At 47.2% G+C, this 26747-nt stretch overlaps 1 protein-coding gene across 1 annotated transcript in view; it reads left to right on the forward strand.

The window, feature by feature from the left end:
* The first annotated feature begins 1841 nt into the window (after positions 1–1841).
* Positions 1842–26747, forward strand: part of CCDC3 (coiled-coil domain containing 3) — a 39307-nt gene continuing 14401 nt past the window's right edge. The window contains exons 1-2 of the mRNA XM_068670024.1: positions 1842–2265; positions 3161–3335. Coding sequence (XP_068526125.1) covers positions 1853–2265; positions 3161–3335 — 588 coding nt within the window. The 5' untranslated portion in view covers positions 1842–1852. The remainder of the gene's footprint in view (positions 2266–3160; positions 3336–26747) is intronic.

Below are 26747 nucleotides of genomic sequence, written 5' to 3' on the forward strand. Positions count from 1 at the left end.
CCAAGAAACAGATTATGGAAATGTTAGAGAAGCTCTATCTGTCACGATGGAGTTTTTCTTAGAAAGAAATCTGCTTCTGCTTTAGCAAGAACCAACTTTGCTGCTCTTGCTTAAAGCGATGATGAAACACGTTGTAGGACCACGCCACCACGACACATGAATATTACCTTCATTAAACTCCTTGGGCTATTTTCTGCAAACAGCTGAATGTGATGAAACTGTTCCTGAGGGAGACACTTGTCACAAGTCTTGTCTCCCTGTCCCGGGCTTGGCTCAGCACTCTTTAACTTACGGGTGATGATTTTGCACAACATTTCCAACACCCGTCCCGCACCAGGACCCCCCACGCCAGCACAGCATGGACACGGAATAAAAAGGCACCTTCTGCTACCGGGGCTTCTGGTCCTCATACGGGACAGGAGAGACAGATGGATGCAGGCAGATGGACAGATGGAGGAGGAAATTAAAGGAACCAGCCAGGACTCACTGTCAAACTTTTAATAACTGTTGCCATTAGGGACAGAGGTAACCGGGGCCATGTCGGCACGATCATCATATTCTAAAGTAAGTTCCTGAAGCATCCCAAGCCCCTTCTTGGCCCTACTATTGCCAGTGAAATCTAATGTGGGAAAAGGACAAAACCGAGCTAGAAAGAAGCTATTTCAGGCTGCGAGTGGTGCGGGACCCTCGGGGATGCTCGGGAGCAGCTCCGCAGCAGTGCGTGTGCCAGGAGCGGGGTCAGCCTCCCAGCCGCCTGCCAAAAAGCTGGAGAAGCCCCAGGCTGCCTGAGCCAGCCCTAGGAAGAGACAGTGGGAAGCCCAAACCCACGGAGACCCGGCTTTTTATTTTTACCCTTCCCACCAGATGCGTTTTGAAAAACGATCCGCTGGCGAGTTTCTCCTCCAGCCTCAGCTGGAGGGGGAGCAGAGGGTTTGGCTGCGGGCTCTTCTCCCCTCTCCCCTCCAGCTTCCCAGGCTCTTTTTCCCCCCAGCCAGGAGCTGTGCACAGCCCCCAGCCCCTCCAGCACCTCTCACCTCCCTCCCAGCCCTCTGAGACCCCCCCTTTACCTCCCCAAACCCCAGCGCGCACTTTGGGGCCAGGGGTTGCCCCGCAGCAGGTTCCCCTCTCCGGGGCTGGCTTTTGGGGTCGCCCTTTTGGCATCTCTGCCTCTGTCCTCGGCCACCTCGTCCCTCCTCATCCCTCTTTGCCTCTGCATCCCTCCCCTTCGCATCCCTCCCCCTCCAGCTCCCCCTCGGCACCTCTCTCGTTTACATCCCTCCCCTTCGCATCCCTGCCCCTCCGCATCTCCGCCCGTTCCCATCCCTCCCCTCCGCATCTCCGCTCCTCTCCCCTCGGCCCTCCGCACCCTAAACCCTCTTCCCCCCTCTCCCCTTCGCATCTTTACCCTTTCGCTCCCCCCCCTTGCCTCTCCCCACCACTTTGGGTCTTTTTTTTTTGGGTGCCACCTTCCCCACCTTCCTCTCCCCTCCCTGCCGCTTCCCCCCCTCCCCAGCCTTTCTCCACCTTCCCCTCCTTCCCTTAGGGTCTTTTCGGGTGCCACCTTTCCCACTCCTCTTCCCCCCCCTCGCTTCCTTCTCCCCCCAGCCCTTCTCCACCTTTCCCCCCCCAGGATCTTTTTGGGTGCCACCTTTCCCACTTCTCCCTCCCCCTTCCATCTCCTTCCCCCCTAACCCTTTCCCCCCCCAAATTAGGATCCTTTTGCCTTCCACCTTCTCCCCTCCCCCCCAAATAACACCCCCGCTTTCCCCTCTTTCCCCACTTCCCCCCCCCACCTCCTCACCCCTCCTTTACCCCCCATACCTGCACTGTGTCCCCCCCCCCCTCCCCAGCGATGCCACCCCCGCTGCCTCCGCTGCTGCTGCTGGGGCTGGCGCTGGGGCTGGGGGGGCGAGCAGGGGCCGGGGGGGGCTGCCAGCTGCCGGCCGAGTGGCGACCCCTGAGCGAGGGCTGCCGAGCCGAGCTGGCGGCGATCATCGTCTACGCCCGGGTGCTGGCTCTCCATCCCGATCCCTACGGGGCTTACAATTACCTCCCCTGGCAAAGGGACCCCCCCGCCTCAGCCGGTGGCCAGCACGGCCCGGGGGGGCTTTTTTATTCGGCCGAAATCGAGCTGCTGTGCGACCAGGCTTGGGGCAGCATGCTGGAGGTGCCCGCTGGCTCCCGGCTCAACCTCACCGGCCTCGGATACTTCTCCTGCCACTCGCACACCGTCCTGCAGGGCTACTCCTACTTCTTCTTCCTCCGGTGAGTGCCAGGGCTTGGGGGGCCTGGGGGGGTCCCGCTGCTGTAGGGGATGCTCCAGGACCAGGACGGTGGAGGGGGGGGTCGCAGCATCCCATCCTTCAACCCCAAAACAGACCCCGACCAGAAGTGCCCAGCGATGCGCTCCTGATGCAGGCTGAGCCGCTGCCCTCGGGTTTTTATTTTTTTTTTTTTTTTTATTATTATTTTTTTAAGGGCAGGGCTGCTCTCCGGCGCTGGAGCCGGGCCAGCCGCCTGTCCCGCAAAGTTTGGCTCCGGGGTTTGGGAGCGATCCCCACATAACGCACCCGGAGCCTTTCTCCCGGCTCTCCCCAACCCCGGCCAAATCCCAACTCCGGGCTGCTCGAAAGAAGAAGAAAAATAAACCGGGATGTGGGAACAAGGCTCCGCCGTGACCTTTCAATCCAGCAGCATTTGCGAAATATTACTTAGTGGCTTGTTTCGAAATCCTGGGTATATTCTTACACTGGGTGTGTAGCAAAACACATTCTGATGCTGTCCAGTGCTCGCTCGGAGGCAGTGTCTCTGAGCACGTTTTGCACCAGTTATTTATTGACTGCTTGAAGGAGTCCTTAAACCCGGGGATCAAGGGCAAGGCAATGCATATTCAGGAGGAACCCAAGGCCAAAATACAGACGTGCCGTGTAGATTTGGGGGTTCGTTTTATCACAAGGCAGCAGATATCAGTGCTAGGTCCTTGCTGCTGCTGTCTGGCCAAATGCCCCGGGGTGGAAGTCGGCAGCTGAGAGCCCCGCGTTGGCTAAAAGCCTGTCCGTGCAACTTCTGGTGGCACTTGTTCAGCCAGGAGGGTGACTTCGGCAGGAGAGAAAGCAAAATCCAGCCTCACAGCGGGCTGCCCACCTGGTTTGTGTTGCAGCATGGATGAGAATTACATCCTCCTGCCGCACGGCGTCAACTTCCAGGAGGCGATTTTCCCGGACACGCAGGAGAACCGCAGGATGTTTGCCAGCCTTTTCCAGTTCTCCAACTGCTCGCAGGCGCAGCATGCCCTGAGCTTCTCCAGTGACTGGGAGATTCAAGAGGACAACCGGGTAAGGGATTTACTTCTTCAGTTTTCTAAGTGGGCACAGGCATTCTCATATCATTTGTAAACGTATGTGTGTATATATACTTGCTTTGGGCAACCTGGTCGGGTGAGAAGTGTCCCTGCCCATGGCAGGGGGTTGGGACTGGGTGATCTTTAAGGTCCCTTCCAACCCAAGCCATTCTGTGACCCAATAATTCTTATTCTAGCCCGTTGGCAGCATCACTGGTAAAATTACACACTGCTGGGGTGATGTTCTGTATTCTGTGTTGGCTCTTAAACTTCCCGTGGACCTGAGCGAAGCTTGGTATCAACCTGTCCATGAGCAACAGGTTGGGAACCAGCCCTGCCTGTTCTCCTGTCCTACTCTGACCAGGTTTTGCTGTTTGCAGACCCCATACTTTGACTTCAAGTGGAAACATTTGGGAATAGAGCTTGGGTTTTTTGCTCCTGTGCTCATCTCAGGTATCAAGAGCCGTGCCCTTGTCTGGACTGTGGCAGACTTTGGGAATTATTCTTGCCTGACTCCACACAGCAGCATAAAGATCTGCTTCTGGACTAAGTGCCCAAAGCTCCCTTTGTAGCTGCTGGGGTAACACAAAAGCCTCTTGAGGGCATGGTTTAACTGAGCCGTGCCAGCACCTGCCTCAGAGCAGGCTGAATGAAGTGCCTCTTTCTCCTCCCAGGAGAGACCACCACAAGTAATTCACCCTCTAGGCACTCCTCCCTGAAGTACATTTTTAGCATAGGAAGTCCACCGGTGCCCATTGCCAGTGGTTTCTGAGCTTTATGGGGCTGCAGTGTGTGTAATAAAGGCAGGCTTTTACTAAACACTTCCTTGGCAGCAGGGAGCAGCTTGCAGTTACGGGTGTGCATGTGGTGGATGTGCATCCACGCTTCCAAAAGTGGAAGTTGGAGACCTCTATGTGTTAGTGCCAGCATTTGTTTTATGCAGCTGGGGGGTTTCCACTGGTAGCTGAGAACATTTTAAGCGCCTCTTTAGGTCAGGATGGATGGGACATGCGTCATCACTCGTGGTTCCTGTTTTTCCACCTGGCCAGCAGCACAATGGGCATGACCCCAGTCCGTGGGATGCCCTGCGAGCACCAGTTTTCCCATCATTGATATTTTTGGGAAAAAAAGGGGGAATGGTGATGCTCAAGTATACATTTTAAGCTAAATGTAGGGGAACCTGTGGGTTTGTTCATGCCAACAGTACATCTCACCTGTTACCTGGAATGGAAACTACAAGGCAGAATCCTCCAGGGCAGGCTGGAGCAACCCAGAGAGCACGAACCAAAAGCTCCTTTCAGCTGCTGTGCTACATGACCCTGCACAGCTGTGAGCAGATTAAAGGGGAATTACAGCTGGGGCTGGGGGCTTTAAATACTTTGGCACACACCCGTCAAGGGAATAAATTCAGCCCTACTGCTGGCTGCTTTGTCTCCTCACTGCTTCCTTCAGCAATGAAAAGTAAATGCTTCCTCTGCACCAGTTAAAAATAGTTCAGGCTGACTGTGCTCCCATTCAGCCTGAGCATCTGTGCTCCCATTTTGGGAGATGGATAGGAATTGCGTTAGGAATTTGCTTGCCCTTCTTGCGAGTGCTCCCCACGTCTTCCCAATGCAGGAACCTGCATCCAGGGTGCAGCTCTGGTTAGGGTTTTGCTCCTCATTTTGCTATGTCACATCTAATGGTGACTTTCCTGCATCTGCTTGCTTCAGCTGTTTGTATCCCACCATGGTGCGAACAGTTTCCATCTCCAAATGTGCTCTGTGAACATGATTTGGAGAATTATTTATTGGAGCTTTTTGAAAAATGGGCTTTTAGGGGACTTGGGGACACCAAAGGGGCTCTGTGATGGTGTCAAGTGGTGCACATCTTACACAGATGATGAAGCACATGCAGTAGTGAGGTGGCAGGGGTCTTGCTAGCTGTCTTTTGACATAGATGTCTGGTAAAAATCATTCATGAATGTTTTGTGAAGACAGAGGGAAGAGATGGAGAAGCTGAGATCCTCAGACCAGAAGGTGAAGGTCTGGTTTAGGAGCTAGTAGCTAAGGTCCTGCCTTTGGGTCCTGGGACATCTTCAAAAGCACTCTGTCAAAAAGCAGCCTGGCCCTAGCAGGTTGGGAAGTGATGAAATCTGCTTCCAGCTGGATCCTGTACTCCAAAAGACTTTTTTTTTTTTTTTTCTTTTTTTTTTTTTTTTTTTTCCCTGTGTTCCTTGCATGCAGCCAGCATCACTGGGGCTGTCCCACGGGGTGAAATGAGGGGAACACCGATGGCTCCTTCTCCTCCTCCCGGCTGCTGTGCCTGGCACTTGGGGAAGACAATGGAAAAGAGAGCAAATAGATGTGTGGGAAATCCTCGGTGCACTGACACAGTAAAGAGATGCAGAGCATGGGAAGACCTTTTAATTTTCAGAAAGCCCCTGGGCACGTGGGAAAAGCAGGCCAGAGCCCAGGCGCGTCTTGTTGGGGATAACACATTCCTCCTCCCGGGCTGCTACTGCTGCTGGAAGCTGATTCCAGCTGCGTTTTTAAGCCCCTTGCAATCTGGGCTGAGGGCCAGAAGCTGCTTTCCACGGCTTTCCAATAACCCCACAGTCTCGTAAATTCACTCAGGTGCCTGTTCTGGCCACTCTGGAGAGCAACAGTAGCTCAAGCTGTCCTTTCTTTAGGCACTTGCGTGTTGGCTTCCAGGTTTGTAATTAACAGGGCCCCGCTCTGACTTTTCTCACAGCCCCTTAGTGATGTTTGCAGACCTCCTGCTTCACTTAGGTTTGCTGCTAGGTTGCTGCCAAAGCCCCGAGTTCCCATCACAGCTCTGGGCTTGGGGCTGTAACGAGTCACTGCCACTTCTCTCCCTTCTGTTTAAAGCTGAAGAGCTGATGTTGGTGGAGATAACGGCATAGGAACTCCCCTTTTTCTCCTTGGAGTTATGGTTTCGGTCAGTTCTTCCCACCCTCGCTCCCCTCGGAGAGCTGCAATATTTACCTATAAAAGGAATCCTGCAATCGCAGCAGTTTCCTTTAATAAGGTGCTTTTATTAAAGAAAGGACCAATTAAGGAGTAATAAAAACCTGATTAAAATTCTTAAAAGCTCCCTGTTTGTACCCAAGCCTCACGTCGGTGCCCTCAGGGAGGACCTGCAGATACATCAAAGAGTTTGCAAGGTTTGGCAGCCTCCTCAATGGCCATGCCAGGCTGCCCCGTGCTGGCCAAGGCACAACCTCCATCTCCCTTCAGGCTCTGAAAAGTGCCCAGGGGCCTTTTTCCTTTACTCCTCCTGACTTGGCCTGTTGCAGGGTTGTGCAGTCTCTTGAATGAGACCTTGCTGCTTTGTCTGCACAGGAGGGATTACACCGCAGTGACTTGAGGTTTGGCTTATGGAGGTGTCAAACGCCCTTGTGTATGTGTCAAACTATTTGTTATTCAAAGGAATTTCATCTCCTGGTTTTGTCAACAAGCTGGTAGGGAGGCTCAGTCTGTTGATCTCCATTTAAGCTTGTTGGGAGCTTGCTGGGCAAAGCTGCAGAGATGCTCACAGCCTGAGGCCATGCAGTGCTTTTTTGCAGGGCACCAAGAGCTGCAAGATGACCCCATGTCCATCACAAGGGAATTAACAGCAGGATGTCAAACTGACCATGAGCTACTGAGAGCACCGGCACTGGTGATAAAGCCCATGGAAGCTGAGGAGCTCAATAACTTCCATGAGGAGCCCTATAACTTCCATTAAACTTGTTGAGGTTGCAGGGGAAGATTTTATCTTTTATTAAGTCTCTCCATGTGTTGCCTCTCCCCCTCTCAAGCATCAGATCCAAGGTCATGCTGCTACTTCAGTTGAATTACCCCGTTCTCACATTCTGGGAGACCTTCAGAGATTTGTCTGGGTAATAATAAGGCTTTTAGGAGAATAGTCAGTGACCCTAATAAAAAGCAAGGTAATTAGCTCACTAGGAGGCAGTCTACAAATATCTGCACAGCATCTTCGGGTCTTCCTCTCCGGTGGCATTTTGGCTGCTGTAACAAGCACCCGATGACCTGATTACAACACCTGCAAGGCTTTGGAGCAGCTAAAAAGAGAACCAGATAAGAAAAGCGATATAATTGCATAATTGGCCTTCCCATTATTATGCAAAGTGAAAACTAAATTAAATGGCATTCTTCCCCTGCGGAAGCAGAGGAAATAGTTTCAGAGCTATTTGTATTTTAGCAAAGACCTTGTGCACACACCGGGAGCCACTGGGTCAGATCACTCCTTGACCCCATCCCTGGGCAGCAGTGCATTTGCAGCCTGTTTCTTGCCTTAATGATCTCAGCTGGGCGGATGGTCATGGCTCACATTCAGAGACACTTCATAAGACCATGAGGGCATGGAAAAACAGCAGCTTCCACGAAAGCTCTTTGGGCTACCGGAGGATGATTTGCATAATATTTGCCATCAGGACCTATATTGATTCCTTTCCCCGGGTGACTGGCATGTGGCTGCTGCTACCCCCAGAGAGAGGAAAAAAAGAGGAAAAGCTGGGGAAGTCTCCATAATTTTTCTGACTTCTCTGATTTTGAGTCTGAGCAGTAGTTAAATGATATCATGGCTAGAAATTGTGGACAGGTGCCTGCTGGAGAGCTACTCTCTGCCAGAGTTGGGTGCAGGGACCAGGACTCTTCCTGCTGTGGCTGAGATGAACATAGGGAGTGCTAAAGATGACCCCTGTACAGGAATCATGGAAAGTGTGGGCACTAGAAAAACTAGCTGATAACTAACAGTTTTCGCTTGCAGTTACCCTGAAGCATCTAGGGAAAGGGCAGGTCATGGGCAGCCTCTTGTCGTGCCCTTGAGCATGGTGTGCAGCCCACTGAACCTGGACAGCTACTGAAGCCTGGCTTGCTTGAGGCAGTTTTCTTTAACTCCCACTTACTGGTCTTCTGTGTTTGCTTGTGGCATGAGCTGCACAAGGGATCCTCCCTTCCCTGGCCCTAAGGACTGGGAAACAGAAAGCATTCTCACTTTAAAACACTCCAACGTGGCAAAGGCAGGGCAAAATGACCTCAAAGTTAATAAAAATAGGGTCCAATAAATAGAGGTTTGATTTTTTTTTTCTTTCTCCATCAGCCTAATAGCATGATAGAAAATGCACATCGCTTCTGGGTTATTTTATTAATGATTTACAGTGTCTTTGTTTTCCTCCAAGTAACCCACCCTGAGTGTACCCCATTCCTACAATCTGTGTTTGATTTGAATATTTGTGAGCAGTATTAGATGAGATGGAGAACTGCTGACAAGTGTATGGGATGAGGGGAGACCACGAGACAGTTGATATATTTGTGTAACATCCCCGAGAGCCTTTCAGCATGGAAATGGCATTGACTCATTTCCAAAACTTCCCACCCATCCTGTGGTAGCAGATTTTTAGGGGTGTGATTGGCAGCTCCCTATCAGTTTTCTGTCTTCTCACAACCACACAGGCTGACAAAATAGAGAATAAAAGATCACAGAGGAGTACAAAATGGTCTTATCCATGGGATGTTTCCATTGCATATAGTCCATATGGTCTTTATATATATATATATGTATGTATGTATATATATATATACATGTATATATATTTATAGCAGCTAGAAAGTGTTCTGAGTGCTTCCAAGGAGGGAAATGGGGAAATATCTTTATTATTAGGGTGCCTTGTAGAGGCACCTTATTTCTTTGTCAGGAGGCAGCTTGGCTGCTTGCTGTCATACAGTGCAGGAGGGTTGACCTTAGGTAGTGTGTAAGAGCCTTGAATTTGATATTGGTTGTAACCAATTTGGGGCTGAGAAGGGAGATTTTCCCCACCCCTGAACTCTTTCTGTGACCGACTGGGAGCTGCTGAGGGGAGGCCCCGACTTTGAACATGGGTTCAGGACAAGGTGAGGAGAGCCCCACATCGGTGTCCCAGCTCCTGGCGGAGGAGTCTGGACCAAATTGCTCCTATCAGCAGGTGCAGGTTACTCCAGAGCACAGCTCTCTCTGACCTACATGTATGCACCTCAAAGTGTGTGATACCCAGACAAATATCTTGTTTCCAACCTGTGGGGCAAGGAGACACCTGGGCAGCCATGGATATGCGTGTGCGTGTGCCTCCAAAGGCAATTCTTCCAGGAACTGGTGATGAGCAGACACCCACATGGCTCCAGGCTGCTTTTAATTATCTAGAGCCATGCTTTCAAGAAATTCTGTCTGCCGAATGCATGAAATCGCTCTGGATTTCATGGCATGAGGCTATCTGCTGCTGTACGCGAGCAGGCCTCGAGCCCTGAGCGCAGTGCGACATTTTGGGTCTCAGCCTGGTCCTTCTCCTTCAGGGTGGGAGACTGCTGGTGGCTGTGGAAGTGGCTGTAGGTGGTGGGGCTGAGCTCTGCACACCAAGGGACACAAACACGGGGTCAGAGGGACCCCAGTGTCCCTCCTGCCTTCTGCAGCCAAGGTTGTGGGGAGCCTTGTCCCCGCACTGCTATACCCCTGGGGCTCCCAGCCCAGAGGTGGTTGAAGGCCCTGTGGTGGTGGTGCTGACCACGAATCCTTCCACAGTGTTTGCTCCACTGGACAAAGACATTTTTAAAATTTATTTTATTTCAAGCCCTTGACCAAGTGGTCTCTTAGCCAAGGGTAGACACAATCTGTTTCCCGTGGTGTAAGAAAGATGCAGCAGCCTGGATGGGCCCAGGTCCATTGCATGTGGCATTTGCAGGTGAGGCAGAAACCTTGTGCAAAGGTACCATTTGCTTTACTGTAGCCACGCCTTGCTGAATATGCTCTTAAAATTTGCATAATGAAAAAATCTGCTTTAAATGCTTTGCTCGCCTGGAAGAAGAGAGGAGAAGAGGGGAGGAAAGGGGAAGGGAAGGGAGGAGATATTATCAGAAACACCATTATTTTTCTATGAATCCCAGCTGTTTGAAGCCATTCTTGCAATGACGTGAGAAGCAATCCCCATCCAAATTTCTGCTCTGTCTGGAGAGAACCCTTTTTACTTCCCACCTCGCATGCAACAACAGCACTGTAGTGAGACATGGAAATCTCCCCCCATACCCTCTGGAGATGACACAAACAACAACAAGAAGATATGAGGAGACCAAGGCTGACTTTGGACCCTTCTCTCCTTCCCATGTGTGAACATTTGAGTGATTCCTCTGTTTTTTGGTCCTGCTCACAGCCCCTTCAGCATGGGAAGGGGAAGGTCTGTGCCCCACTGCAGCTGGACTGGGAAGGCTGAAAGCACTGGTGGGTGAGGGGAGGCAGCTGGTGGGGCCTTGGGCAGTTACTGGAGCTGGGACCTAAAGAGATGTGAGGCAATACATGCTTGAAAGTGCTTGTGTCCACGTCCAAATCACCTTCCTCAACACAGGTTCCTGTAGGCAAGGTGATGCCTGGGGTATCCCTGACTGCCAAGGAGGAGGGTTGAGGCCTGTGTTCCTGTAGGGTGGGTGTATTATCCTATGAACCCAAAGCAAAACAGAATCCGTGGCCCAAAGAAGCAGATAGTTATTTATTTTTTTCTTTCTTTCTTATTTGTTTTTGTCTTTTTTGAGCGAGTTGTACCTATAATTCACTCTTGTCCCATGAGTTTTCAACCACAGAGAGTGACAGCACCAAGTTAGCCTGAGAATAGTCAGCCTGATTATGGGAGCTACCAAGACCCTCTGTAAATCTGTGTGTCTGTAGGTATGTTAAATGTTCTTGTGTATGCTAATCCATGTTTTGTGTAGTTCAGTAGTTGGGCAGGATGATTCATGGGGTCCAGGATCAGCAGTCCTGGGCCAGGGTCTATCCATGGTGCACACACTGGTCTGGCTGTGGGCAGAGCTGGACTTTGGTTTAGCTGCTGGACACAGTCAAACATGAACGCAGGTAGAAGTCTTTTCTTTCCTCTTCTGCTTCTCCTGATGCACCTGTGAGATGGAGCAAATGTTTACTAAAATCAACAACCGCGAAAATCCAGCTGGCAGCTGGCAGATGGGACACCTGTGATACTGCCTGTAACCGGATCAGCCATTGTGCCTTGAAGGGAGATGAAGTCTTTCAAATGGGGACATATTTTCTCCCAGCTCATGCATTTTGATGTTTATTTTCATGAAGGGCAAGCCAAGTTGGCTCCGAGGCAACGGTAGCTTGAGTCCCTAATGGAAGCTGCAGACGGAGCTTTCTAAAGCCCGTCCTGCCTCTACCAGCCAAGTGCCTTTCCAAATTCCCCAGAAGCATCCTTGCCCCGTGGCGCTCGGGCAGGAGCAGCCACGTGGTTGCAGGTTTGGCTTTGCTGTCAGCCTGGAAACACACAGCTAATGCGAAGTGACAAAGCAGAACGGTTGTTTTGGGGGGGACTGAGAGGGTTTTGGTGTGGCCGATTGCAGCTAGTAACTGCCCAAATTGTTGCAGGTGTCTCTGGCAGCTGGCACAGGGGATGCCTCTTTTTGCTGCCCCAATTAAAGAGTTATTTTTTGGAAGGATACTATTACAACTTCAGTCCAGTTATCTGTAAAATGAATGCCAGTAGGAAAAAAAACACATTCAAGGAGAAGCAAGTTTCCATGACATTGTGTAATGTGAAAGGGAAATAATACAGCTAGAAAGCCAGGTCTGAATTTCTGCCCAAGAAACTTAAAAGCAAGAAAGCAAAAAAATATATTTCCTGAGATCTGAAAGCCTTTAATGGACTTGTTCTGCAGTATTTCTGTGTTTCCTGCAGAAATCAATGGGGTGTTTCAAGATGAGAAAAGATGTAAGACAAAAATGTAAGCTAGTATGTAAATAATTTCTTCCTCAAATAGACTCATCTTCATTTCCTGTGGAAGTGTGGAGGGAGGACCATTCCCATTCTGTGGATTTGTAAAATCGAGGCAGGTATGATAGGCTGTGTATCCTAGTCCAGTGGAGTCAATTCTCTTTGACACAGGATTTATCCCCAGTAAGATTAGAAACAGCAGTCTGAATACTTTTCTATCTTTTAACTTATTTGTCTAATTCTTACTCAAACCAAAGCACGTGGCTGGAACGAAGCCTGACTTCATCAGGTGGATGGTGACACATCCTTTTCATTGCCTCAAAACACAATGAGTTTGTCACCTCCATTCATCTTCAATGTAAGTCTGTTTTGGAGCACGTTCCCTTGTTTGGCTTGCTTTTGGTCTTTCCAGAGCCTTTGCACAGGGTCTGAACACAATTATGTTCTCCTGGATGTTTTTGATTATATTTTTTTTTATTGTGGAAAAAATTCAGCTAGTTGCACAACTGGATGGTAGCTGGGGAGAGAAAGCAAGAAAAGTCAGAGTGGAGGAACAGCTTGTACTGATGCTGGCCAAGGATACGAATAGAAATTCAAATGCTGTAAGTCCCCATTTCCATTGCATGAGGAAAACATCCTGTTTCGATCTCTGAAGCATGAAGATAACAGCCACATCCACTGAAAATCTGTTTTGTTGTGCAGCAGGAAAGCTCTTTTCCACCTAAAAGCATCGTTTTGGGGTGTGGAGATGGAGACACGATGAGGAGGGGACTTAGTGATAGCACCTGTGGGAGAGCTCTGCTGGACACCAGTCCATGCTCTGAGGTCTCAGAAGGGTGGATGAGAGGTGCTGAGAGTTTATTCCTGGTCTACAAAAGACGTCTTAATGTGGGAATCTCCGTGTACATGGTTTATCTGTGGGAAGGAAGCAGGCAACTTATTTTTGGTGTGCATTTACCCCTGTTGGAGAGGTAGCTCTAAGCAGAGACAAAGAAAAAATAACAGGTGTAAATGAGAGAAAATATTGAAAAAAAATAAAGAAAGTGAGGACATAATCCACTGAAATGTATAACCAACTGATGTGGTGAGATCTCCATCATTTATGAGGTTTGGTTCAAGCTGGGAGTGGGGCTGTTGCTTGGAAGAAGACTCTCCTTTTGCTGCCTGCATCTGCAGGAAGATTTATTGCATGGGGCATGGCTCTTGGAGGGACTATATAAGGTTTCAGTGTGCTCTGTCCCTGTCCACTTCCCATTCCCACTGGTGTGACAGCAGAGTCTCGTCCCCTTGGCAGAACAGCCCCAGGAGGTAGCAGCATCCACAGCCCCCCTCCATCTGCCAGATTCTCAAAGGCAACCTGGAGGCAAATTTTTTTAGCAATCACTTGCAAATTCCCCGAGCCCTGCAGACAGCTAGAGCTGGACATGATAGCAGATGTTCAGAAAAGTCTGTGGATTGGAAACAGTTTTAAGAATACCCATGGAAGGATAGTTGCTGCCATCAGTGATCGTGGTTCTGCCTTTCATGTGGTTTAGGCTCAGGCACTGGCTGGCAGCACGTTTTGTCTGAGTTCAGGGAACACTTCATGATTTGTCCTTTAAGATCTTAATCGAGCCTGTGTTTTCTTAAGTCTCTGTTTCAAAGGACAGGGAACAAATGTGATTCTTGGGTTTTTTCCCCAAAGAACGCAGAACTTAGATTAAATGTATCCAGGAAATAGTAATTTATGCTCAAATCTTTCCTGCTGCCATAAAAATGGCTCAAAAGCACATCTAGTGACAAAAACCTCTTAAATTTGACCCATGTCTAGAAGCAGCTAAAATACTGCTGTGAAATGTCCCGGTGCTTCCAAGTTAGTGGTGCTCAGGAGCTGCTGGAGTGCATCCCACTTCTTATGGATGGTTGTTGCTGCCTTACAGATGTTAAAGATGTGCTGTGGCTCCTTCCATCACAGCAGCAGCACCTGGGGCTAAACACACATCAGGGCTAAAAACAAAATCCCAAATAAGAGGCATCCCTGAGGGATTTGTCTCCCTGTTCCGTGTCTGGACTTCAGGATCAGCCTCGGGTTTGGTTTCTGCTCATTGTCAGAAACATCTGAAACAGGAGATGCCTCCCGTGGTCACCGCTAATGAAGTGGTGTTTATCATGCTCTGATAATTACATTTGCTGTGGTATTTACAGCATTTCCTATGTTTTCAAATGCAGAGATCTCAAGCTTGCCCAGGGCTAACTGTGTACTCTGACCTGCTCCTAAACCCACGTGTAGCTTTAAACATTAACAGACCATCGGTGGTGTCCAGGGTTGGTCCTAAACCCATGCTGGGGATGTGCATATTGCAGCATTGATCTTAGCTCTCAGTATTTATCAGTGACAGTATCTTGTCCCTTCCCTACAGATACTGGATAATTTTCTTTTTTTTTTTCCTTTTCCTTTTCCTTTTCCTTTTCCTTTTCCTTTTCCTTTTCCTTTTCCTTTTCCTTTTCCTTTTCCTTTTCCTTTTCCTTTTCCTTTTCCTTTTCCTTTTCCTTTTCCTTTTCCTTTCCCTTTCCCTTTCCCTTTCCCTTTCCCTTTCCCTTTCCCTTTCCCTTTCCCTTTCCCTTTCCCTTTCCCTTTTCCTTTCCCTTTCCCTTTCCCTTTTTCCCTTTTTCCCTTTTTCCCTTTTTCCCTTTTCCCTTTTCCATTGCTTTTTATTTTTATTTTCTTTCCTTTTTTTTTTTTTTTTCTTTTGTTTGTTTGTTTTTCCATCCTGGAAAGAGGTAGTCAGTCCTTGCAGGCAGCAGCATAAGCACCCAGAGTGGGGAAGGGAAGGAGACAAGCTCCCTATCTAGCGAATAGAGAATTCAGAGCAGTTTTGGACCCCAAGAGCAGAACAGAGGTCATTGCAGACTTGTCGTGTGCTTTCATGGAGAGTTTCATCTCTGCCTCCTCTAGTAGGTCACCAGCACCAAGCAGATGTTCAGATGTGGTATTCTGCTATTTAACATCTTAGAAACGTGGTTCCAGTTAGCGTAACATGCCTTTTTCTTAAGTAAGGGAAACCACTAAAAGAACAAAAGCATTTTTTTTCTTCCTTTTTTCTTTTTTTCCACCCTCAAGCCCAGAAGGTTGAGATGAGGCCAGCTGGATGTCTCTGGCATTTCCACCCCTGAGTGGCAAGAATGAGACACCTACCTTTATGGGAGCAGTTCTGTCGCCTGAAGCAGGTGCCTGTGGTCATTTGAGGTGTCCTAGGAGATCTCAGGGAGCAAGCACTAGACCGGGAACAGCAGGAAACTTTCTGCTTGCCTGAACATCCCCTTCTGCACTGGCAGCTTGGAGACCACATGGATATTTCAGGTGGAACTAGGTGTCGCAAGGTGGGCAGCTAAATCCCATTCCTAGGCAGTACAGATCAAAGAGGACAGAGAGCAATTTAGCTGCCCAAATAGAGGTGTCTGTTTTAGGACAAGCTGAGCAGTCATTTGTGGTCCTCTGGTGATGTTTTTGGCTCACTAAGTTGTCCAAGAAGGAGCTAGACACCTTGTTTGGGCTCTAGATCTCCACTACTGTGAAAACCCGAGACACTGATCTTCTCTGTAAACAGCTACCTTTATCTAAACTGGAGTGTCTTAGTGTCTGAGCTGAAATATCTCCCCTGCTTTATTTAGCCTTTTAAATAAAAAACAATATTAAAGTGACAGGTTGACGAAGGTGGCATCTTGTGTAAAGAAAGACATGGCAAGGACCTGTATGAGTCCTAAGTGAAAAGGGTCCACTGAAAACCTTTATAGGAAAGGCTTGGTCGCTCTCTCCTAGAGATAAAAGCTATTTATGATTCTGAGCTCCAGATCTGCAGGGCCAGAACTACCAGACACCCCTTTATAGTTAAGGAAGTGGCCTCTGTCATATCTCAGTGTGGTGACAAGGTAGGGGTTTGAGTGCTTCCAAAGCCAAGGTCTTGAACATTTATCAAGGTCTAGTGATTTCTGCAGGGCTAAGGGGATTGGTCCAAACATCAGGACTGGTCCTTCCCCTGCCCCAAGTTGTTCTTGTGGTGTCAGCATTTGATGTTCCTGTCTTCTTGTCTAGAGCAGCTCAGTGACTTGGAAATCCATACCCAGTATAATATGTGAGTTGGGAGGGACTGGTGTGGTCCTGCAGCATTTATGCCACACAACACCCTAACCACTACTATGGCTCTGTCTCACCATGTGCTTTTCCAGCATAAAATGGTCCTGGGCTTAGCTTCAGTGTGCCCTGGAAAAGACCAGATCTTGAAGGAAGCACCACAGCCTGTGCAGAGTCCTCCTTTTGTGTGTGATGCTGTGTGGAGCAGGTGGCTTGAATTTGCCTAGAGCTTATGATGTATTTTGGAGCCTTTATCTTCTAGCTTATAAAGCCTTTTGGATAAGAATTACCGAATGCTTGTAAGATGTTGAGTTTTATTTTGTGGATTTGAATCCAATTTTCTAAATTGCTTTAAAGTAATTCCGTGTGTTTTGAAATTCCAAAACCCCTGTCCCTGCTTTTTTTAAATGCTTGCAGTCAATTACAGGCTGATTTAGGAAATGGTGCAAAATGTGTAAACGGCTTTATTTACAAAAAGAAAAAAAAATCAAAATGGTGTTAGGAGAAGAAAAAAAAAAGGGTGCATATATTAGCAATACTTTTTCAAAAGGGAACAATACCTTTGACCATAGAAAGTCTTAGACTTCAAAGCCTGAAGAAACACTCAGAATAAGCTTTCTAATCCAGACAACACTGTTGGAACCATCATGTAAGACGACCTTTCACATGGGGCTCTCTGAATTATTTCAACAGTGATTTTAGGGCTCTTTCTATTTGATCTCCAAGCATATATTGTAGAAGGGGCTTTGATCATACATTTTGCATGTATTTTATGTTTCCCTGGGCATCTTTCTTGAGTGCTTTGTCCACCAAAAGCCAGCTTTTATCAGTACCCCTCCCTGGCACACTGTCAGAAATTCCCAGGAGATCAGGTGAATATTTAACCACCCTTATCATGGGCAGATTGGCACGGCTAGGTGAAGTGTCTTCCCCCAGGGGATGTCAGGGAAACTCAATGACTAGCTTAAAGGCTGAGATAACCAGGGCTGGGAAATCGATGGAGATTCATCAACTGAAAAGCTGGCATCCCACCCCTAGTGCTGGAGTTTTTGCTTCTCTTTTGTTTGAAATGAAATCATCTGTTTGTGTGGCTATGACAAGGGAATAGTGATATGCTTCACTAATTTAAAAAATAAAATATTGCCGGTTGCGACCTTAAGAAAAAAATAAAAGTATTAATAAGAGCAGGGCAATTGAGAGCTGTGGAAGAATCAAGGGACTTTTGGTAACAATTTTATCATGTCCACTTCTCTTTCGTATGACTCATTGCCAGGAGACCCAACTGTGACCTTTGGAGATGGAAGGCTGTGTCTGGGACCTTGTTTATCACTGTTTGGATTTGCTGGGATAACATGTTCAGGCACAGTTGCGGTCAGCAAACTGTAAACAGCAAATCGCAAAAATCAGAGTCACTCATGTTCCCTAGCACCAGACACACAAATGTTTACGGGTGAAAATACAACAGAAAATAAGACTATGAAACTTTTTTTTTTCTTTGTAAAATTTGCTCTCAAAATTTTGTGTGAAGGGGACAAGTGTCGAGATATCTCAGTTACCATCCATGAGCCAAGCAAAGCCAGCTTCCAGGCAGTCCTTGAGATGAGTTTGTTGGGAAGCCAGAGGGAGGGGTTTCACTCCAGTGCTAACAAGGGGTGACTTTAGTGAGCTGCGAGGGATTTTCCCAAGTGCTGTTGGGTTGTGCAAGCAGTCACCCCCGCTGCATCTCCCAGCTGGTGGCAGCTTCCTTCTGGCACCTGCTGCAGGGAAACTTGCCAGAAGAAAGGTGTCATTCCTCTTTTTGGCCTCCAAGAGCTGATGGCTAGCTTGTTTTGTTTCTGTACATACCCAACAGGGTATCTTTTTGGTCTACTTCTATCAACTATAGGAAAAAGTTTAAAGACAACCTTTGGGTTAGCAGGCAGGGAACTAGCTGAAACAAGGGAGGGAGCTGCCCAGGCAGGAGAAGCTGAAGGAGAGGCTCAAGACATGCTTTGTGGGTGTATATAGGGTGTGGGGTCTTGGTTTTGGGTCAGAAAGCACAGGCATTACTCCAGTGCTTGTGAGGAGCAGAATCCACTTGGTGCAGCTTTGACCCCTTGGGACAAATCTCCGAGTGCAGCCTGCCTTGGCCATGCTGTTCTTGTCATGGTGGGAGGTGACATTCATGGGTTATTTTTTTCAAAATGGGGAATAAAAATTCTTAGAATCTTCCTCAAATGCTCCTGCCAAGAGGAAATTTGTAGGAAGTTAAAAATTAACAGCCAACAGTTAGCATTCAGACCTCTCCAGGGACACCACCAAGATTTCACCTTCTGTCTTTTAACATTGTTTGCACCGGCAGATTCTTGTTCCCCTGCATGATTCCACCCATTTTAAAAGGGGTTGTAGTGCTTTTATAGTTATCCCATATAACCAGTAAGAAACTGAGACTGGTTGTATTGGATCAGAACAATGGTCTCTGTGCCAGTTTCCTGTCTCCACCATGCCCAGAGACTGTTCACAGCTCAGCCTCCTAAAATTGGCGAAAAACTACCTCCATTGATGGCAAAGAAGATGGAAGTAAAAAGGAAGGACACGAATTCTGTGGATCAAGAGCAAACATGATGTGAAAACTAGGTTTCCCATGTCATCGGACACCTGGAAGGTGCAGCATCAGTACCTAAAGTCTTATTGTCAGGCAGAGGTGAGCTTCAGTGCTGAAATGTTCCTTGCCGACTGCTTGGCTGCGAAAGAGCTGAAACGAACCAATTGTGATAGTTTATTTTTTTTTCCATATGCGATGAAAGACTGTCCACCTTCACCTGCCCCCCTGAAGAAACACAACAGACATCTAAAGCAGGTATTTAGAGAAGAGATCATGAAGGGATAATGAGATATTCCTCCTGATGATCTCCCAGCCTCCCATGTTATCAGTTCAAGGACTCTCTGGTGTGAAATAGTTTCTCTATATTTAGTTCTTTCTATATATTTAGTCCTTTCTGTATATTTAGTGACTTTGAGTGGATTTATCTTTCATGAAGCTGTCCAGTCTCCTCTTGAGAATCACCACTGCCTGCTTTGAACCTGCTGCTCACTATACCATCTGACACAGCCAGTTCTCCTGCTGGAAGGTGCTGTCAGTCCCTATTTACTCTCCATGGCACTCATGATTGTGTAGCTCTCTATCCTGTATCCTCTCGTAGCACAGGATCCAAGGTTGCAGACTGTTCTTGATGGTTGAGCCTCAAAGGACGTTGTTTCTGTCCTATCCTGGATGGGAATCAGCTACCACAAATGCTTGGAGATGCAAGGCCACGAGGAATGAGGGAGTGAAGCCCCTTTCCTGCCTGTCTGGGACCTCCCACTACTATTGCCACAGGGAAATTTCAAAGTTTTGCCTAGACTGCTGAAAGTGCCAACAGGGAAAGCAAATATTTGTGTGTAAGACTTAACCCCAAAAAAGATTAAGTGCAGATGGATGTCAATGGTGCCAGCAACCTGCGAGAGAAAGTGAAAACTGAGAAGGATGTAAAAACAGAATATGGTGTGGAAAGAAGGAAAGGAAAAAAAAAAAAAAAAAAGAACAAAATGCAAAACAGATTAGAAGCAAATCAGGGAGAAGGAAAATTTGAACGGGACTTTTTTGCTTTTGCAAAGAAGGGTAGCACCGAGACCAGCAAGAGAAGTAATGCAGCAGACACCCAAGCTGTGCTTGTCAACCTTAGCAGTTCGAGTCTAAAAGGGTGAGCATGAAGTAAGGAGGGGAAAGGGATATCAACATGAGGGATGCAGCTTGGTGGGACACTGCATGAACATTAGATACCTCTGGTAACTGGGAAGAGTACTGGAGGTGATGAATGCCTTACACGGCCTTCAGTTCCCACCTCTTCAGCTCTGGAAGCCAACTGCTAGCCAGGGAAATGGTGAGCTGTGGGAAGAGGTTTGGTTTTGTGAAGCTTGGCTCACTTTCAGTGGGAGGAGAGATGTACAGTTTGGAAAGCATCCACCTTGGGAAAATCGTAAGTGGTAGGGCTGTCTAGACTAGTCGTGAAGGCGCGAACAAATAACCAGGCAAGGAGAAGAAAAAAAGCACAGTTTCTCGCCTGGATGTAAATTAAGATGTCAGGGGAAAAAAATAAATCAAAGCATCAAAGGATGCAGAGAGAAGACAATCTTAACTGACTTAACTCTTGTGCTGTGAACTCTGTTAACAAGCAGGGGAAATCAGACATGCCCGTTGTTGGACTTGCATGCCACTGCTGGAAGTGGGTGGGAAGGTTTGTGATAGGAATGTTACAATTAATTATTATAAATCTCTTCTTAACGACCGTGCGGGCAGCGTGCAGGTGTGTGCGAGGACCTTGGCAGCCTGACAAGAATGTAATTACTGGTTACGGAGCCAGCAGTGATAGAGAAGCAAGTGTTCTTCGGTGCTTCGTGGATCAGCAAGGTGTTAATTAGCGATTGCTGGAGGCTACCACATTTCCCTGGAGAGGAAAGCAGCACCTCCTTAAACACCTGGATGGAGTGTGGGTGGGAGAGCGGGACTTACCTGGGAGACTGCAATTACAGAGAGGATTTCCTGACTTGGAAATCAAACCAGGACTTGTGTTCCTTTAGATCTCTTTTTTAATTAGTTTTTAATCTGTAAGTGGAAATTGGTAGCAATACATCCATATGTAACCCAACTTGAAAGCATTTTTTAGACCCAAGTAGATCGTTAATCTTTCCTTTAGTTTGCCAGGGGTCATGATGGATTCCTTGTCACTGAGAAGAGGATTGGATCTTTTTTCTAGGAAAGATATGCACTTGCTTAAGTCGTTCAGTGTGCTCAGGGGATATCTTTGGACAATTTTGTACAGGAAATTGGATCAGAAGATCAGCTTTATAAACTCATCTGTTTTAAACAGGACTGGTTTTTGTTTCTTTCATTGGGCCATACTGGACCTGAGCTTTCAGCATGTTATTTCTCAGGTATTTTCTAGTCTGGACAACAAAAATGTGGTTTTCAGGGCCATGCATCACCTGATAGAGAATGCACTATTCTTGCCCTGAAGCCCATCCTTAGTGATTTGCCTCCCTGTTGGTCAAGGGAAACCTTGTACAGCCATGGAAAGGAAATCCACAAGGAAATCCAACCATGGGGATGAAGAAGAATTAGCCCTGAAAACAAGGTCAGAAGCTGTCCAAGGCACCATTTTACCGAGGTCGACTGTAGCTGAAGAGCCAGGGTGAGAAAAAGCCTTGCTGCATGGAGGCTGTCTTCTGAAATCACTTCAGAACAGGAGCCTTTTAAAGTTCCCCATCAAATGCAGTCAAACACTCTGTAGAGCAGCTTTAAAAACAGGGCAGAACCAAAGGCCAATACATCTCCATCACAGCTGTGACAGCCAAGTAGTGCTTGTCAAGCCTGGGTTCCTTTAAAAACGCACGCTGAGCCTTTCCGTGCTCTTAGTGCTGTTTGTTAAGTAGTAAGGAAGTGGGAAAGCATCCAGAAAACTGCTTCAACTCAGCTGATGCTGGGAAGTTAAAAAAAGGAGCAGGAAGAAGCCTGAGGTCTGACCCACCACGGGCTGGGGACGCGGCAGTGCATCACGCTCCGAGGTGTCCAGCAGCTGTCGAAAGGGATGCTGGAAGAACACCTGCACACAGCTGTTACAGGGTTTTGTTTTTAGGCTTCTGATAGAAATTGGGAGAGGGATTTTTGAGGTAGTCTTTGGGAAGCGTCTGACTCTGCTGACTATGAAGAGCAAAAGTGCCCCTTGACACCATGTAGCCCTGAGAGCCATGGAAAAGCCACAACAGTGAGATAATTGTAATTTGTCAGAGCAGAGAAGAGGTTTTCTTCCATCTGTGTCCTTTTCCCCTGGACTTGTGCAGGCCTCACAGATGCTGTGTGTGCATTACTTGTGTTCTGCCGTGCCTATCGTGGGTTAATGCGTAACACACACGCAGGACGAAGACTGAGGAGTGCCCAGCTGCGGGTCCTACAGACATGCTTTGTCGTGGCCATTACTGTAACTTCATTGTTCCTTATCTTGGATTTTTAAAGTCCAGGCAAACTGCATTTCCATTCATGAACGATCTAATACTCAGCTCAGAACTGCTGATTTGTCGTTTTGTTACAACCATGCATAACCCCTTCTTGCAATTTAACATCAAGGTGAGATGATCCTGGAAGATACTCACCTACCTTTTCATTTATTAAGGAACCTTTCCCTTTTCCTCTTCCCCTATGTGTGGCTTTGTGTAGACCTTGTGAGCTGTGATTCATGCATATAAAAGTAAAATAATAAATGAGTTTGAAACATAAAGCCACTTTCAGATTTTTATTTTTATTTTTTCACAGAAGTGGCTTTGTTAGCTAAGAGTATCGGTCTACTTTGATAAGACAAAGCAGTAATGGTGAAGCATTGCTGTACAAGCTCTTTCACCACTGTCTGGAGTAGCCGTGGGTTTGGGTTTGGCCAAACAAAGGGGCAAAGGGCTGTCTGCAAACCCAAGGGTGAACCAGAACATGAGTAATTCAATCAATTTGTGTTCATGTTGGATTGCCAGCTATAAATTTCTTGCTTCTTGATTATTGTTGCAGACACATCAGTTTTATTCTAACTGCCTGAAAAGGCCTTTGAATATCCAAGCTTTGAAATGCCTGGGAAACATTTCTTCAGTGATCAAAGGCTTATGCAGGGACGTGGCCTGCATTTTCGATGGTCTTCACTCAATTTCAGAATTAGTAAGCTAAGACATGAGCTTTCGCCTAGCCAGCAGTGATACAATTGACTTCAAAAGGCACACGGAAGCTGATGTGGCTGCTGGACTAACAGCAGTTTATTTAGGTGCTATTGCATTACTTTTGGTCTCCTTTTTGTCACCTTGTCCAAATTTCTACCTGGTCACGTTAGCAAGCCTTGGACTCATTACCTTGAACCTGCAACAGAGCATCACCTCTGGTCTGCTACTTCCCATGCGCTCACACAAAGCAGAAGTTTGGGGCAACCCCAATTTCTTGGCATTTTTTGAGCAGCTCAGAGCATCTGTGGCTTTTATTGAATGCAGCCCAGCTCTAGCATGGTGGCGTACCTAAAGATCACGGCTTAGCTCTGTGTAAGGGACTTGCTTCAGAAATGGAGCATCAAAACAAATTTAAGCAGGCTTTTAGGTGTGGACAGTCATTAGCAGCGATGGGAAGGAGTATGGGAATCCTTGTGTCTACTCAATTCTTGCTCCTAGACTTCAGCCTTCCATCACACATAACTCTGAAACCAATCCCCTTGTCTCTTTGCCTGTATTTCATGTGTGGTATATGGGGGAGAGCTCGTTATAGCCAAGCTCAAACATAGCCAGAGCTTAGTTACAAGTGCAAATGTATCGTGAACGTCTGTGTTGCATTAGGATCTTTCCAGAAGGAATTAAAACACAGCCAAGGTGGCTTCACAGGCTTTGCTTTATCCCAGCACTTGGTTCAACTGTTCTTGAAAAATGTGAGAGGTTGGGAGAGCGTGAATGTCAGCACCACAAGGATTTGCAGGGTGTGGAGTGGAGGGAAATTACAGTGGGCTATTTTGGAGCCCAGACAGCCATCCACTTCACTCAAGCTCTCAAGTGAAACTTCATGGAGAGAAACAGAGCAAGCTGCTGTAGTAGTTGGCTCGCTGGGGAGCTGCCAGCTGCTATTTCTGTGTTACAATCGGATTACACAATCCCAGAGCTGCGTGGCTCGGAGCGGTTGCACATTCATCACCACCTCCTGTCTGCAGCCCAGCTCAGAGGTTTCGAGAGGCTGGACCCGGCCCATTGGGAAGGACAGGAGGCAGGCAAGCAACTGGCTGCATTGCAGGCTGTGCAATGACTGCGAGGGCTACTGTTTTCCCAAGCCATGCAGATACAAGAAACACCTGGGGGAACAGCAGCCATCACAGGTTTGTCAAGAAGTCACGTCAAATCAAAGCAATCTCAGCTTCGGCATGCAGATACTTTCCTATTGCTTCAGCTTGCTAATGTGGACGTAGCCACCAGACCTAGCCTCTTCTCAGAGTCTCAGTCAAGATGTGGTTACTCATCTCTGCTGCTTCTTTGCTCTTCCTTCTGAGCTAGTCCATGGGTGACTGGTCACCCATGGTTCTGGTCACCTCAGTGTCCCAACGTAGTCTGGTCATGGCAAATGTGACAGAAGGGAAGAATACAATAGTGCCAAAGTCTCAATGTGGGATTTCTGTGTCCTTTTGCTGGAAGACATGATCAAAACACCTTCCAGCTGACCACAGTTGAGCTGTAGCATCTCAGCAGACCAGGGGCATCTTTAAGGTATTTGCTCTTAAGTTTCCAACAATCCTGGTGCTTCAGAAAAATCTCAGCTACATTTTATCCACCATCAAGTGCAAGCTACCTGTGTTACCTACGCCTTGCTCTCAGTTTGCATCCAGATTATTGAAGATGTGCAGATTTGTCAATGTGTTCGCCAGCTTTTTAGTGACCTGGGGTTGAGCTGCTGCTTTCTGATGACCAGCTCTGCCTAGGCTGATACATTTCTACCCTTTCTTTTTGTGCAGGGATAGGTCTCTTCATTTCCATTGAAAGCCTCCATGGCACAAACTTCTTCTTTTATTTCGGCACATATCAGGAATTACTTCATAAAAGTCACTGAGGAGGAGAGTTGGAATTATCTTCAGATTTTATAACTTGGCTAAAAAAGTCTGGCTGCAAGCTAAAACTTGACATACAAATCTCAGCCAGGAAATAATTTTCTTTCTCTCTTTCCTCCCATCAAAACAGCAAACAACTCCTCCCCCCTCCCAAATACTTCCAAATTTCTCAATGGAAAAAGGTTATTTTAGGAAGGGATTAAATAAAGAAATGTCAGTAAGTAGCAGGACCTCTGGGGTGGGGAGTGGATAGAAGGAAACACTCTTGAAATGATGCAATTTTTTTGTGTGTGTGCTTCTGCACTTGAAATGGCTCAGAGCTCTACTGCGGGAGCCGAGTAGATCCCCAGTTTGATTGTCTTTCAGTAACACTGGCTGCGATGAGAAGTGTAGGTGCTGAATATCCGTACAGTAATGTACTTATTAACAGGATTAAACAGACCGAGGCAGAGCTGGGAGATCTGTCTGGATTGGAATCAGATTAAACAAATTTGTCATACAGGCTTTCCAGCTGAGCTTGTGCTGGAGTTTACTTGTATTAACCCTAAATCGCGTTTGGATGATGGAAAGAGACCTCAAATACCTTCAGGAAAAGGTCTGTACTTGTCCCTCCCAGGGAATATGCTCTGTTCTTGTTCTGCTCTTCCACTAGCTCAAATTTCCATTAATTTCTGTCCTAGCCAATGAATGAGAATAAATATTTCCCGTCCTTCCTATATAAAAGCCCTTCTGTTTCTTCAGCTGGCTTTTCTGCTAGTCTGCTGGCCTTTAAGTACAGAAGAGGTGTGACCATTGGCACGTTGTTGCCCAGGTGCTCTCACTCATTCTGCCCCTGTTGATGAATGGTGACTAAAGGATGGTTGGTTTCTTCATCTGTGTCCTGATGAGCACAGTTGATGGAAGTTGTCCCTTTGGTCATGCTTGAAAACTTTGGTCTTGGGGCTACAACACCTACCCATCTGCATCCTCTGCTGGATACACCTGGAGCCAAGGAGAAGCGTGAACACGTCCATGCCCTCTCAAATGCCAACATGTGAATGTGCTAGGTCACGCACCTAGCAGAGGGCACAGTTGTCCCATTTTGATAACAGATGTGATCTGAATGTGTTCAATTGACCAATTAATGGCCCAGGTTTGAGCTTTGAGCACCCAAAAAAAATATTTATTTTTTTTTCCACTAATGAAATGACAGTCCAGTGTGTCTTAGTCCTTTCTAATTTACAAGGCGCTTGTACGACACAATGCCACTGTAATTCACTTGAACAGGTATGCCCTTGTCCTGCAGACAGGCAGCCTTTACAGCGAAGAAGAAAAAATATGGACAAAAAATAATTATTTAATACCACAGAGATCCCTCTTTTTTCTGGTGAAAATCGCTTCTGCGATTGAAGCACTCTACAGTTTATTCCAGCATCTGAAGGAATAAGGTTTCAGGATTTCAGCACATTTAACCACCTTACCCTTGTCTTCAGAGAAGACTTAGAGCAAACTCTTGGTAAATCACATGGGGAGATTTCCAAAATTGCCCAATGATCAGGATCCCATCTTTGAGAGTTCCTCCTGTCTGTCACGAATGTGACACAGCACACATCCAGATCCCATAGACATCACTAACCTGTCCGACCCAAACATTCACACTAGAATTTTTCGCTTCTTGGATAAAGTGGATTTACATGCCTTTATCTGTGATACTCAGAGAGGCAGGTTTTGTATTCCTAACATTTATTGACTAAACCCCTAATTACTGAAAACTCAACCAGTTCTGTGCTCCAGTGCCAGGTGATTTCTCCAGGATTCAGGAAAATGGGTTTCCAGGTCACTGGAGACGGAGATGCCATGGCATGCAATGTGTAGTGGTCCTGTTCACGGAAAACTGATGTCTGGGCTCAACCTCTGAATTTGGACAGGGAAGCACCAAGACCA

Source organism: Anas acuta, chromosome 1, assembly GCF_963932015.1.
Source record: "Anas acuta chromosome 1, bAnaAcu1.1, whole genome shotgun sequence".
NCBI classification, from domain to species: Eukaryota; Metazoa; Chordata; class Aves; order Anseriformes; family Anatidae; genus Anas; species Anas acuta.